The following is a 14768-nucleotide window of genomic DNA, read 5'->3' as shown; positions in this document are numbered from 1 at the left end:
AACAATGGTATAAATTTGGAATAATAATAATAATAAAGACTTCAATATGATAAAGAAATGGATAGCATGTAATCATAAAACAAACAGCAATTTAAAAGGACAGTCACATATGTTTATAAATCTTGTATCTTGTACAGTGATGCTTGACCTTTCTATATCTCTTGCAGTCGCTATCAGCGGCATTGGCCCTGTGTGTGGTCATGCAATAGTCTGAAGTAAAGAGAAGGGAGAATTAAAGAAACAAATATTTCTAAACTAAAATCCATTTAAATTAGTGCCATTTTCTACATATCCAAGGCTAAAAAGAATATAATTAAAAAAAAGAGCCACTCATAACAGCTCTGCCCTCATTGTCTAATATAATCAGGAAAAGAAGCAGTAATTCAGATTTTCTCACCTCTACTAGATTTATAAGATGTAGGAAAAATTCTTGTGCGTCTTGTTGTCTATTAGAGGAAAATTCTGGGTGGCCTTTACTTATAAATGCTTTAAACATTCGGGGAGATATTCCATTGTGTTGAGGCTAAATAAAAGAAAGAGAAACCTTTTAAAGAAGGATTTTTATTCATTCCTGGACCAAATATCCCAAAGTCACTCCACTAGATCTATCTACGGCCCATTTCTGCCACTGGAGACATGATAGTTTCAGTTTCATCCAGTTTTCCATTGTAATAAAAATGGAAAGGGTCCTGAAACATGATTTGGGGGGTTTTAGAATATGTTTGATGACATAGTTCCTACAGCGTTCACTCTATCTGATTTTTCTACGGCATTTGCAAGTTAAAAGAGATTACTGAAGGTTTGCTAAAGGTTAGTAGTTTTCAGAAAGGCTAAATGCCTACACTGTTTTTTAACATTTGACATTCCTTTCAGAACCCTGTTCCACGTAAAAGTACATGGGCATTGAAGCACTTTGGTATATCAGCTAACAGCTTTACTCAGGTCAAAACTTTTCCAGAGATCTCTACAGAATCAAGCAGAGAACAACTAATGTGTGCAGCAGGCATTCCCAGATAGGTTGTTAAGAACAGACATGAATTTGCAATTTGCAGGTGTTGGTCATGTTGAAGGACCAGAACATACTGCCTTTAGCCATTCAGTTACATGAGTACGAAACTACCCGAAATCAGAAAATCTCTAGCTTCCAGGAGAGTCCTAGTTTTGACTTTCTCACCGTCTGTACCAATTTAAGAAGCCTCCCCAATCACCCCAAATTTCATCCTCAAGATAACACCAGCTATTATCCCTTTTAAATAACACTTTTGAAAGGGTCAGAATCTTTTACTCAGATTTGCCCTCATTCTCCATGAGACCAAATAATTGCCAAGACAATCCAAGCAAAAGCGTAGCCTTTAGGATATGTCAGAGGCTGTTAAATACTCAGCCAATCTCATTCTTTACTACAGTTGCGCTACCATACCAATATAAAAATAGAAAAAGCAGCATGAAATGGAAGGCATTTAAAACACACAGTGAAAGAGCAAAATTTTATTCTTGGTTTCACCAGGGTAAGGTATTCCTAGACCCACTGAAATCAGAAGCAGATTCTCAATTTTCATGCTTTTTGAATTTCTGGTAGTACACCAGTAACCACATTAGGCTAAGATGCTCTTTAAAGGCTCTCATAAAGAGACAGAGTCTCAGTATTGCTTGAACAAAGAGAAGTTCTAGGGATTTCTGAATCTTGGGTTATATATCACTTCAGTGTCCTCAGCTGCCTTGCATCAAAGCTAGGACTGGGGAGAGAAATGTATAAACTAGCTCAAATTACTATATACCAGGCTTCTTTCTATGTCAGAAGCAAGAATACGGCAAGGTGGCACATTTGCCCTGATGTATAATGCAATGAGTTTGGAATCAAGCCTTGTTTCCATCTATACACTTTTTACGCAACCATTTGAGCAGGAAGAAGAGAAACATGCCATGTGTGACAGTCTATAGAAGAGGATCAGATCTTGCCCTCTAAACCCTTTCCACCTCAAGGACAAGAAAAAATAACAGAAGAAATAGCAAAGCTCTAAACAGAGAATCAAGTCCTAGCTGATAACCCTTTAGGCTTTCAGCCTGTTTTTAATGTTAAAGTGGGTCCAAGAAAACTGCTGCCATTTCCACACTAAACTCCTGTGGTGAAAGATTTTAGCTCCACAGTACCATGAATATTTATAGAGTACCTAGCATACTTTCCCCATCAACAGTTGCAGAACAGTTTAGCTAAATATAGACTGTGCTGGACCACTGCAGATCTCTCATTAATGCTTTTACAGGCAACAACTCCCAAAAACTTTGGATGAATTCCAAAGACCCAGAAAGCTACAGAACTTCTTTGCATGTAGGAGGGGAAAAAAAGGTGAAAGAATAAAACTAAAATGAATAATTGATTTTATAGACACAAAGCAGAAGCACTTGAAAATGCTGAAGGCCTGAAATCCTATGCAATTATATTTATTGTAAATGTCAGTACAACTCTCTGGATGACAAAGTACTATCTGTATGTATACCAGTATTATCGGGGGGGGGAAGACACCAAACAAAAAGCACACACCCAAACCGATAAAACAGATTTGTATGCCCAGAGTGAGGGAATGGAGAAAATATCTATACTTGATTTTTTTTTTCCTAAATAAATCTTCAATACAAGAAAGAACAAAAGCAGTAAAAGCTGTTTCAAATCCTAATACGTGCTATGAATTGCTTGATAAGGAAGTCATCTGATGCATGTAACTACACCTTTATTAAACTGAACTTATGAACAACACAAGTATTGTTAAATGCCAGTAGATGGCTATTACTACCTGACAGAGTTTTATACAATCTGTCATGAAAAAGTTCTCAATATCTCATTGCTAGTAGTGGCTGCTGGGCTAAACATGGAGGTGTAGCTTTATTTGAATGGTTCAAGTCCCTGAACTTCCAGCACATTATTCTTCATTCATATCCTGTATGCGTTTAAGAAAGCAGGTCAGTCAGTATACATAATTTACTGTGAGGAGTCTGTGAAATCTATTCCACTATTCCTTAGTCACAGTGATGCGCTGCTAAGTTTTAAACTTTATTTAAAGGAACCAAGCAGGATTCATTCATTGTTCCAAAACAATGAATAGCTACTGTACAAAGCAATTACTCAGGAGATAAGGACTTTCAGATCATGCAAACTACTCTGTACCAGATGCTCCATCTTTGTCCAAAATCCCTTTGGCATTCTGACTTCAGAAGGAGAAATTCCTGTATCAATAACTGATCAATGAAGGTAGAAGAAAGTATCTATTTCCATGGAAACTATCAGCATGATTCTGTGACAGAAGCATGCATGACTTCTACTGTGTACAAAACTACAACTTGGTGTCAGAGATTCTTTCTCCATGAAGACAGCTCTTTTCTACAGATTATTATTTCAGTATTGGTTATTAGTTGACCTTTCATTTCTAAATATCCCATCTGTGGAGTCTGTGGTTTGACTCCACATGCTGCTTGGGGTCACAATAACAGAGGTTGGCAGGGACACAAATATATTCTAGGTCCAGTTTTCCCAGCATCAGTCTAAACAAGATGTTTCAAGGTAGATGGTTTGAATAGTAAACCAAATCTAAAATAACAGATTCGCTTAGGTAGACAATATTGTCCCAATAACTAACATTTTGCTTAAGACAACTGTTAATTGGATGACCCTAGGGAAAACAAAGGCAATTCCAAAAGCAGCAGTGTTTGAGCAGAGAGGCAAAATCTGAACTAATCTCACTCTCCAAAGGCTGATGTAAACTTAAATCAACTTACAAAAAGAGAAGAAACTTTTCCATCTCACCACTAAGCTACCCACAGCTTTTCTTCTTCACAAAAGCAAGCAAGAACAGGTAAAAAGATAAACCAGTGAATCAAGCGGTGCCCATGAACCTTGTTAATACAAATAGATCAGTCAGGCCTTCGTCAAAAATTATCCTTACTGCTAAAACCAAAAGACTGTCGGACAAAGAATATGAAGAGGCTTTCTGATGACTGTGAGAGCGAATGTATTCATTGCTGGATGAGGAAGAAGCACAGACGGATGAAGACACAGGTCTATGGATGTTACAATGCCAACACATGCCTTAATGATTTTTGCAGCATAAGAGAAAAAAGCTACTTTCATGTTGCAGAAGAACAACACAACGGCAATACGAAGATTACAGAACCAACAATACTGGAGTTCTCGAAGCTAGATAGATATTGTGAGCTAAGCATCTGTTTTGCTGCAAAATTACTGCAAATTACAGTAGAAATAAAAGTCTCCCACTGGTAACACTATGACAGAGAAGTAAAATTCTATATTACATAAACATGGGAAAAAAGGTTGTTTCATCCTCCAATTCCTCTTTCCTTTGTGTCTAGCATGTTAGCTGTACCGTACTTGCCCCTCAGTATACCTTTGTTCTGAAATTGCCTATTCTGAGAAAGCTAATTCCAAGGTTTTTTCTATTGTGAATTATTATAAATCAGGATATATACATTGTTCTCCCCAGGCTGTCCAGCAATTAGAGTTTCAATTTATATCCAAAACCATGTATACCACTGTGTTTCCATGATAGATCCCACTGGCACAGACATGCTTCTACATGATTTCTGTACCATGAAATACTTGAATAAAGCCCCAGTGGACATGGCTCTGCATGGCCCCTCCTTCATCTACATGAAAGCCTCCAGCACCACTTAATCTTGCATTACCTAGACAGCTTCTCCTGAGATCAGGTGGAATATTGTCAGACACTTCCTGGAAACAACTCTTTAGTTCTTTATACTTCTTTCTGAAATTTAAAAAGGGTTTAGGAGTTTGCTTCCAAATACTCAGGACTCTCTAGATAACTTTTTTTTTTTTGTTCCTCAGAGAATATAAACGTAAGTTGCAAGTTCTATGAACTTTTGCACTCCTCACTGGAGCAGCAGGATACTTTATTAGCAGAACCAATGGTTGCTTTAATGCTTTGCACAAATAGCCCCTGACTAATATATTCCTGACTAGAATCCTGCACATTCCACCTTGCTAAGCAGACCATGCTGGATCCATGTGTTCTTCAATGCCCGGCACCTGTTCCCTTTTCTCAGGATATCACTTTTACCTAGTTACCAGGCTGCACAAACTCAGTCAAATACCTTGTGTTCTTCTTTCATCACCTGCTCAATAAGCTCAGATTTCATGGGTGGCTTAGAGTATTGGCCTGAAAGGAGGCCGTGTCCCAGTTTAGCCCTGTAGGGAAGAAAATGTCAGGGTGGAAACAAACGTGAGAAAAACAGAAAAGAAGAGAAGATTTTTATTCCAAGCAAAAGTTTACTGTCTTTGACCCCCGATGAAACATCGTATCTGCAACTAAGCGGGCAAACCTTCCCATTCTACCTTGCGCCATATTTCACTTTCAAGCCCATGCAGAGATGTTCTTCTGCCCTGCCATTAAATCATTTAGATTCTATTTAACTTGACCAAGTAAACCACTGAGAAATGTCACTTACATCTGAGTGTTGAAATCTTGTGTTGGATCAAGAGGAGAGTAGTCAAATATTCGTGGAAGGTTTCCCACATACCTGGGCAACAAGAACAAAACAGAAACATTAAAATATTGCAGCTAGATTTACTCAAGGATATCCTAACAGATCCTCAGCCCTCAGCAGTAATATAATCAGCAGGCTTCCTCTGGGCTAACAAGTCAAATTTTGTATCATAGCAATGACTTAATCTATCCCTACTGAGTGCTTCTATCATGGAAAAATAATAGTAAAGAAATTAGGAAATGGACATTTAAGTTTTGCTTAGAAGCTTCTAGCTATAAAGGATATGGTGCTGTTCATCTGGAATTTAAATTCTATTCCTTGATCTTGAAATAGCTGCAGGATAGTGTTGCTCAAAACCATAGAGCTGGCTTGAGAACCGATGTACTTTCTACTCCTAACCGACATCGCCAAATAAATTCCAAATTTGTATCAGGACCAAAACATGTAAAAAAAGTTTCTATTGAGTTTCTTCAGAGAAACAAAGGCTAACTCCTGACAACAAACACTGAGGTATATATTGTTCTAGCCAGTGTGTTGGAAAGTGAAGCATTTAGTAGCACGCTATCTGAGCATTGCTTCCCCTGAGCACAAGAAAACCAGGCTAGGTAGGTATGGCCATGCTGAAAGAACACATCTAATTTCTGTCTGGTCCCTCTTTCATCAAAGATCTCCGCTACTTTATTGATACTAAGTGCTCCAAGTAACTCCAAGGACCATGCTATGGAAAACAACCTCCCTCAGTAAAGTCCATTTTGATATTTTTTGAAAATGCAGGTAGAAAAGCTGGCACTTAATGAATCTACAGACTATACTCCATATGGCTTACAAAGTAAACAAACACAAGTTTTCTCCTCCTTCTTCTCCAGAAGGCAATTGCTACATGAAAACCTGGGAGGCTTCCCAAAAATCTAAAAGCCTTACTTCCAGCACACACACTACTACTGCTATGGAATGAAAGAGCGCTCTGAATTTTATTGCAAACCATATACTGTCCTTTATAAAAAGGCTTCTCTCCTTGGAGTGATGTGTTCAGTTTTGATCAGTCAAGAATATTTCATATTCTTCTGTTGTGCTTATGATGGACAGCAGGCAGACTCAAACAAAATTCTTTTGTCCTTTTACTCTTAATTGTTCAGTGGAAGAATATGCTCACACTGCCCTTTTCATGAAATGAGATTTTTTTTTTTTTAAATTAGAATTTTAATTAAAAAATGCCTCTGATAGTTTCCCTCTTCTTAGCCAGACCTGCATGCAAAAGGTGCACTGCTTTTCACTAGCATGGATCAGTATTAACATGTTTGTGCCAGTTCAGTTTTTTGCACAAATGACACTGGAGCAATAGAATGACTCCTGCAGCTATACAAAAGCATGGGCCAGTACAAAAAACCCTAATGTGATACTGATGATACCGAGATAAATATAGAGATATGTATATAAAAAGCAGAGACAGAGCAATCAAGTTTACAAGGTGGCATATGATTTCCCACCACTGAAGCTAAGTGAGTAAGTTCTGATTTCAAAGGCAGACTGGGTTTTGTGTTCCAACTTTTTGCAGAACAGAACAATACAATCATTAAATCCTCTAAGTGGCCACTGAACTGACTGAAAGAGACTTGTTTGCAGGTGAGACAAAAATTAAAATACCATTTTGCTTAGAAAAACAAGAGATTGAGGAATGCAGCAGCTAGTGACAAGAACTAGTTTGAAGCTACTTACGCTCGCTGGAACTCTGGGATGCTGAAAATGGCTTGCATGACAGCACTGAGGTAACAGCTATTTCCCAGGTTCTTCATGCCGGTGTATCCTGGGCCATACATGGGCTTGAGTTTCACACCAGCTTCCTGAATCACTTCCCATTCAGAGACTCTTGGTTTTATATCATTATCTCTTAGCCCATTCTCTGTCTGAAGGCAACAAGATTATTTTTTTTAATCATCTGTTTAACTTCTGCAACAATTATGTTGCTGCTATCATCATCACCAACTTTGCGATCTATACTCTAGAAAAGAAGAGCCAAATCAATGGGCAAAGGGAGGTAAATCCTGCATGTAGGGGAGAAGATCAGGGTCAGAAGGCTAGCAGCTTGTTCTTCCAATATACCTCTTAGCTCTTTACCACAGACCACCGGCTCTTGGAGTGTTCCTAGTTACGACCTCAATGGGAGCTTCACTTCTCTCAGGGCTGTGACCTCAAGCCTCAGCATCAAAACACTGCATTTTTTCAGGTTTCATATTCCATTTGTAATGGCCAGGAACAGCTGCTGCTGTAGAAGCTGGTCCTAGCAAACAAACCAGATGAAAAGCTGCAGATCCAAGAACTCTTCCCTTCTTCCAAATGGGAAAAGCCAAAATTTGTGATGCTCAAGTTTCTCCCCTTTACAGCTCAGCTTTCAGCTTGTAGGTACAGGTCACTACAGTGTCATTTACTGCTAGCACTACTCCGCCACTTCAATAAGAATTTTTCAGACTGGTCTGAAGACCAGAGGCAAAAACTTTGCAACGGCTGAGACTGAGTTTTCAAGGCTGCTGAGTAAAACAGGTTTTCCAGAAAGACCACTGGATGAAAGAGACTTTTTATTCATGATATTGGCAAGGAAATTAGTATACCAAAAATATTATTAGTACCACAAAGGCTTTTGAAATTGCAGTTTAACTCTTCTCTATCATTTTAGAGTTGTTATTAGTTTCCTCTCCATTTGGAAAATGAAATACGCTAGTATTAGGTTTCTTCATTTTTAACAGTTTTCTTGTTCAGGTTCTCAGATAGTGATACTAGGCTATGTGCTTCAGTGAAAAAATAAAAACACCTGCCTTTATAACCATATTCCATTCAGACTTCTTGATCATTTAAACAGAACTGGAATCAACACCCAGTAAAATACAAATTATTAAAAGGACTTCTCTACTAATACAGACCAGCAACAAGTTCAGGAACAGAACCCTTTTTGCCCCGGTCCCTTTCTAGTGTACCACACCATAGACCATGCTGTTTTCTAGACTTGAGAGAATGTATTTTTCCATTTTATAATGTATTTATTAACAAGACCTAAACTGAAATTTATAACTTTGCATAAAGAACCTTTCAACCACTTTTTTACTTATCCATTGCTTAGCTTATTTTTGCTAAGATTTGTGTCTGTTTACACATGCAATAGGCTTTCCTTCACTCACTGCAATTAAATATTCTAGATATTCTTCTCTAATTAAATGAGGTTTTTCATCTTGAAGGAAAATGGTGCATAACACACGAGAAGTGAAACATGTAAACTAAAGACTACAAAGGAACTCTTTTGGAAGGCAATTGTCAGATTTGACAGTAATGATTCACTCAGACCTCAGAAAATAAAACACGAACTGGCTGGCTGAACTTTACAAAACTAAATACTATCGTAACAGTCTGAAGGAATCACACAAATACAAGCTACAAGTATCATTCTTCTCCTGTTTCTCTCCCACCCCCAACTAAACAAACAAAAAGTAAATAACAAACTAAATAAAAGACGGATTTCCTACCACTTGCATCTGCAGCATATCAATTCCGAAGTGTGCCAAATGTTTTGCTATATGTGGATCTAAAACCGGCTCCTCTTCATCAAAGGAATAGACATCTACAAAAGCAGAGAGAAACAGAGGAGCTGCAGTATCAAGTATTATCCCTTCTCTGTTTACCAGCATTGCATTCTCAGTACAGGACTGCCTATATAAGATGCCTTATTCATATTCTCTAAGTTTAGTTACGACCAGCAGAAAAATGCAGACATCCATTTAGCTCAGTAAATATCTTAAATATTCTCAACACAATCACCTCAACTACTCTCCTCAAAAGAAATTACACGCCCTCACAGTACTAAAACCTAAGAATATTTATAATGATCATAATGTTTCCTCCCAAAAAATAAGAAACTTGTAGGGAAAACAAGGAACGGGGCATGCAAAATTCTCAGGTATGTGGCCAGTCCACATTTTGAATATGACAACAAGAGATTCTGAATTTTTGTGGACCTACTAGATACAGGCAGACACATTATAACTGTGAGTGTATGGAGCCAACTGACTACTGCCACTGGTATTCTAATTTCTAGTACAGTTTAAGGAATCCACTTAAGCCCTTTTCCCACAGAAATGCAGGGAGAACTGAGAAATTCTTTATTAGAAATAAAGAGGCGTTTATTGGATTGGACTTGGAAGATTAATCTTGTGGTTAGGGAGAAAGGCCAATTTTGTGACTAAGGTGTCTTGCTTTATTGTATGGGAGATCTAGATTTCAGTTCTAGCTCTATGATAGGTCCTTATGGCCTTTGTAAGAGCCCATAAACATTTTGGCAGGGCAAAGTTCAAACTGTGGAGGGAAGCAATATGTCTAGTGATGATATTTTCATTATGAAACCAAGTTTAATAAATCCAACAGAAGGACAAAATGGTTGAGAAAGAACTCATTTTTAGTGTTTACCAAGCAAGCCCTGTAACGAAGCTGAGTCCAGAGCAGGCTTCACCTACTTGAGCAAATAACAATAAAGCTGCAGGCATCATGAAAGGATATGAGTGATAAGACATGCACTAGTAAGACTTGAACAGGCCTTCCATCTTTTCTCTTCTCTGGCCTGTTCCTCTGTAGTGAACAACTACTTCTCTGCTTCGGTCTCTACTCATACCAAAATCCAGAATCCCTCTGCCAGTCTGCCTGCACTTCTCTCAGCTAAGTTTCTTTCATGTCCAGCAGAGTTTCTCACAGTGACCTTGCCCCGTATGACCAGATCTAGGCTGACAGAGAAATCTTAGCCAGGAGAAAGATTAAACAAACTCAGAAGAAGAGAGCAGGAACCCAGATAAAGGCAGTTCACAGCACAAATACAACTTCTGAAGGGTCCTTACCCTGCCCCTGACTCAGCCCATCACCTATGTAAGACTTCAACAAAAAAGCAGTCTCCTTGAAGGCTGCTAGTACCAAACCCACACTGAAATGATAGGTTGAAGGTTAGCCAAGACCTCAAAGACATAACACAACTTTTACAATTTACCAGCCCTATGAAAAACTTTAACTCTCTCAAACCAGGGAATTGTGCTTGAGTCATGCTGCCAGCTGCTGATTAGCCATCAGACCCCCTATTAACATTGTTCCTGATGACCAATGGCATGTGTGTGGCTGTAGCTGCCCATCTGCTGGAATTCCACTGTGTGGTAGCAAGCGTGCCCAGAAGACATGACTGTTCATCCACACACAAAAAGATCAGAACATTCCCATAGTTTTCTGGTGAGGTCACAGCACAGGCAAAAGGTCCTGTAAAGTTCAAACACTTAATGGAGTGAGATTACACATCAACTGATCTTGGGTGACTACTTTCAACGTGGAAGCTTTGATTTTGTTTTTCCTCAGCTCTGGCAACTGAAGAGAGCGCAGCCATCTGGGACTACTGACCCAGAGCAGCAGAAATGGAACACAAGACACATTAATCTTTGCTCAAGCCCAGCTCTTGTGTCATATACTTTAGTACTTTCTGCTGTGTAGCCAACTTAAATTCATGGGAGAGAGACAGAAGTCACTTATTTCAAAAAAATCAAAGAGCAGCAAATCAAAAAAAAAAAAGAAGGTGAGAGCCCCCAAACACAGGCCTGTAGTGCTGTCATATGGACTCTGGTAGATAAGGAATGTAGACAAGTCAGCAAATGTGACACACAAAAGCTGGTATCATAACAGTGAGAAAGGGGAAGAAGGTAGGAATATAAGGAGGAAAAAAACCAGAAAACCCAAGAAAAATCCGAGACAGACAACACAGAATATTATTAAACAGAGAATAATCATTATTATTCATACTATGGTAAGAAAAGAAAAACGACAACGCTACCTGTACTTCCTTTTCTTCCACAGCCCAAGATTTACGCCTGTTCTGGCTGTGTAGACATCACTCCTCCCTACTCAAATGATAACAGGCAATGGCAACACTGTCCCTGAAGAAACAAGTTGCACAGGATCCCCCAAAGAAATATCTGACACATGCTGAGATTAGCATCCACAAAGCAACTCATTCAAGTACCTGTCAGATAGGGCTTCCCACTGCCAAACCCCCATTCCATTCCTCAAACCAGTTTCAAACACGCAACCTCACAATGACTTGAAATGAAATCTAATGGCATTGTCGAGAGAGGCAGCAGGTAGCAGACTCTGCTGAGTAGTACTCAACCTGTTGAAGCAAGCAACTTTTCCGACTCTCTCATGCATCCTGTCCAAGGTCCAAGAGTGGAAGAAGTTTGATTCAATTTCTGCCCTGATCCCAGATCTGTTTGTTGACAGAATGCTACAAAATGGGGCTAACACCCCAGAAATCTTTTGTAATGTATACAACACAGATTTCTCAAGGAAAGGCAAGGACTTCTCCTCTGCTCCCTCTGTGTACATGTAGGGTAAGTATAACCTCTTTCTCCTTCTTACTGGTGTGAAAAAGGAGTAAGTTATGTCAGCAGAGGGACTAACGCTTATTACTCCCCTACCATCACCTCTTCACCTCCAGTCCAGGGAAGCAGAAACCAGACAGACTTTGCATCACAACCAGCCACAGAGCCTCTTTCCTGAAGCTCATCTGTCATCCAGCCCTATCGAGAGGTTATGATTACCCACTGCAACATAGATCAGAGAAAGAATAATTACTGAAAAGGAAACAAGAAGGGTTGGGGGAGGGAAGTCTTTCCTATAGGGAAACCAAGTAAACGTCATCCAGAAGAACAAAGGTCTGTGGAGAACAGCTGGTGCCCCTCATTCAGAGGGAAGGATGACAGCCTGTCCTTTATTATCCCAAAGGCCACGTAAAAGAGGAAGCAGCTGATCTGTGGGAGGCAGAAGGACAGCAGCTGTAAGGAAGCAAGTACTGCTGCTAAAGATAAGAAAGAAGAGAAAAAAAAATTTGAAAAAACCACTGAAGAATATTCTGTTTATTTTCTAGATGCAGTTGAAACCTACAGCTGGGCAAGTCCTAAACACCTTCAATAATTGACAGATTTGGATAGAAATCATCCAAGACCAGGCTCATGCAAGGAAACAATATTCCATCTGGGATAGAAAAGAATGAATTTTGCTCAGTGTTTCTGTGGCACAGCTGGTTGAATCTGACTACAGCCTCCTTTCCCTGACACTGAATAGGACTTAAAGATGAAAAACTCCCAACTGACGTGTGTTAAAAAAAGGGGCTGCTCTAAACAGCTATTTTTCATCCATATGGTCATAAGCACTAAAAACCAAAATATAATCATGCTATGTGTTCTTCCATTTTTTATTTCTCTGTACAGCTGCAGCAAAGGATCTCTTTGCTTATTACTTTTTCAGCTTCTCATGTTTTTACTCCATCTAATCCTCACACACCATAATCCCCTTCACAGCAACACTGCAGAATGTCACACTCGGAGAATATGCAAACAAAGATACATCTGTAGCTTTTTTCCCCCCTCTCAAGATCATCAGGCATTTTACAAATGAGCATCACAGCAGCCCCATGAAGATAAGCGTTCATTAGACTGAACAAAATGTTACTGAACAACAAGGGAAAATAGCACAGTTTCCAGCATGATTAAAAAAACATGCATGCCGTTAAGAACAGACTTTTCTGACTTTAAAAATCGTTACCCTGTTATTGTTTCTATGTTACGTAAGATTGAACCGTTTGCCCTAGCAAATGTAGCAGAACTGAAAAATACTGTTTCTCCAGATTCTGCTGTTTCAAAATAATACCATTCTTCTATTATAAATCTACTATTATACAAACCCAAAAAACTATTTACACCAAATATAAAACAGGAGAAGAGCAGATAAAAAAGGTAAGGGCTTTCTCCGAATGGAGTGTGTGTCATTCCCCCCAACCCCAACGAAGATTCACAGACTCACAGGGTTTTCTTTGCGTATCACTCTCAAACATTTGCACTAGAAGCACAAACCCACTTGGTAATAGAAACATACTGTTAGTCTCATGCACAAAAGATACCCCATCTCAGAACCTGCCAGGTGGCTGACCTGCTCCATCAGGAGTGATGGTTCCCAACTTCACCGCCAGGGGATAACCCGTCTCCTTGTAGTGCTCCACTGCATGCCCGTTCCCCCCACTGCCATCAAAGAACCACTTTCCACACAGCACAGAACCATCTGTCAGGTTTAGCCACAGATTCTCCCGCAGGTCACATTTTGAGCACTTCCAACCACTGCAAGAGAAAACAGGAAGAAAGGACAGAAATAAGTAAGGCAGGAACCAGTCCTGTATTTGCAACTATGGTAGGTCAAACCAAACATAGACACCCAGCCTGGAGTCATGCAAAAGAATTGTTGGCTGAGTTGCTGGCTTTAGTTCTGTTACTCTGGACAGTATTAGAGAGCCTACAATGAACAAACCTTATTACCCTCACCTGGGGGGAATTCTAACACCATTGTCTAACTGTACAAGTGTTTTGGCATGTTTAGATGCCTGTAGCTCTTCTTCCCAGGAGTCAGGGTCCTGCTTCCTGTAGGGTGATTTTGCACTGAGGAGTGCATCACAAGCTATTGTCACCTGGAAGACAAATGTATGTCAATCAAAACCTAACACGATTCAGTGACTGGACAGAACTTGGCATTCAGCCCATTGCTAACCACATACAGAACTAGATATCAATAAGACTATTTATATACTTAAATATGCACGTAATCCTCCAGATTGCAGTTGTTATTATTTTAGCAGGAGAGGAAGCACAACATGTGCTACGTGAGCTTCCCCGTGACAAGCTGGCATCATAATAAGGGAAGGAATACAGGAGGTAAAAAGAAATCCAAGAAACAAAGACAAAGCAGACTTTTAAAAGTGACTGACTCTCTATTATAGCTGGTTAAGAAAGATCTTTATGTAAAAACAAGCACCACACGTAAGAAAACAAAGCACCATCTTGACAAAAACTGAAGCAGGAGACAATTCCTATCACCACTTGCACACACTCACTGACCAGTGCTGGTAACTCTTCTATATTGGGTAATGAGATTTCATAGTGATCAGGAAATATAATGAGTTTTGCTTCATCTTCATATTCAGAGTCATCACTGTTGAGATCACTGTTTGTCTCTAGATCTGGAAAACAAGATGGGGAATGTTAGGAGATTGTCCCGAGATCAAGGTTCCTAAATTGTGGCAGGGGTACCACTATGAAGCATTGCTTGCCTGGCATCAGCCTGCCAGTTGACACTGTCAGTAGTTTTGTCTGGTTAGAAGTGTTTGTGAAATCCTGATCTAAACTGAAATCTAACCATCC

The 14768-nt window shown here is 39.4% G+C and overlaps 1 protein-coding gene across 2 annotated transcripts in view; it reads right to left on the bottom strand.

The window, feature by feature from the left end:
• Window positions 1–14768, bottom strand: part of USP13 (ubiquitin specific peptidase 13 (isopeptidase T-3)) — a 45268-nt gene that overhangs the window by 16509 nt on the left and 13991 nt on the right. For both annotated transcript variants that reach the window (XM_019474326.1, XM_019474327.1), the window contains exons 3-10: window positions 14466–14587; window positions 13896–14038; window positions 13510–13694; window positions 9027–9121; window positions 7231–7418; window positions 5476–5547; window positions 5122–5215; window positions 398–523 (exon numbers count right to left, since the gene is read on the bottom strand). In XM_019474326.1, the coding sequence (XP_019329871.1) occupies window positions 398–523; window positions 5122–5215; window positions 5476–5547; window positions 7231–7418; window positions 9027–9121; window positions 13510–13694; window positions 13896–14038; window positions 14466–14587 (1025 nt within the window). The remainder of the gene's footprint in view (window positions 1–397; window positions 524–5121; window positions 5216–5475; window positions 5548–7230; window positions 7419–9026; window positions 9122–13509; window positions 13695–13895; window positions 14039–14465; window positions 14588–14768) is intronic.

Source organism: Aptenodytes forsteri, unplaced genomic scaffold, assembly GCF_000699145.1.
Source record: "Aptenodytes forsteri isolate BGI_AS27 unplaced genomic scaffold, ASM69914v1 Scaffold72, whole genome shotgun sequence".
In the NCBI taxonomy this organism is placed as follows: Eukaryota; Metazoa; Chordata; class Aves; order Sphenisciformes; family Spheniscidae; genus Aptenodytes; species Aptenodytes forsteri.
Note: the sequence above shows the minus strand (reverse complement) of the source record. Positions and strands in the feature narration are given on the sequence as shown.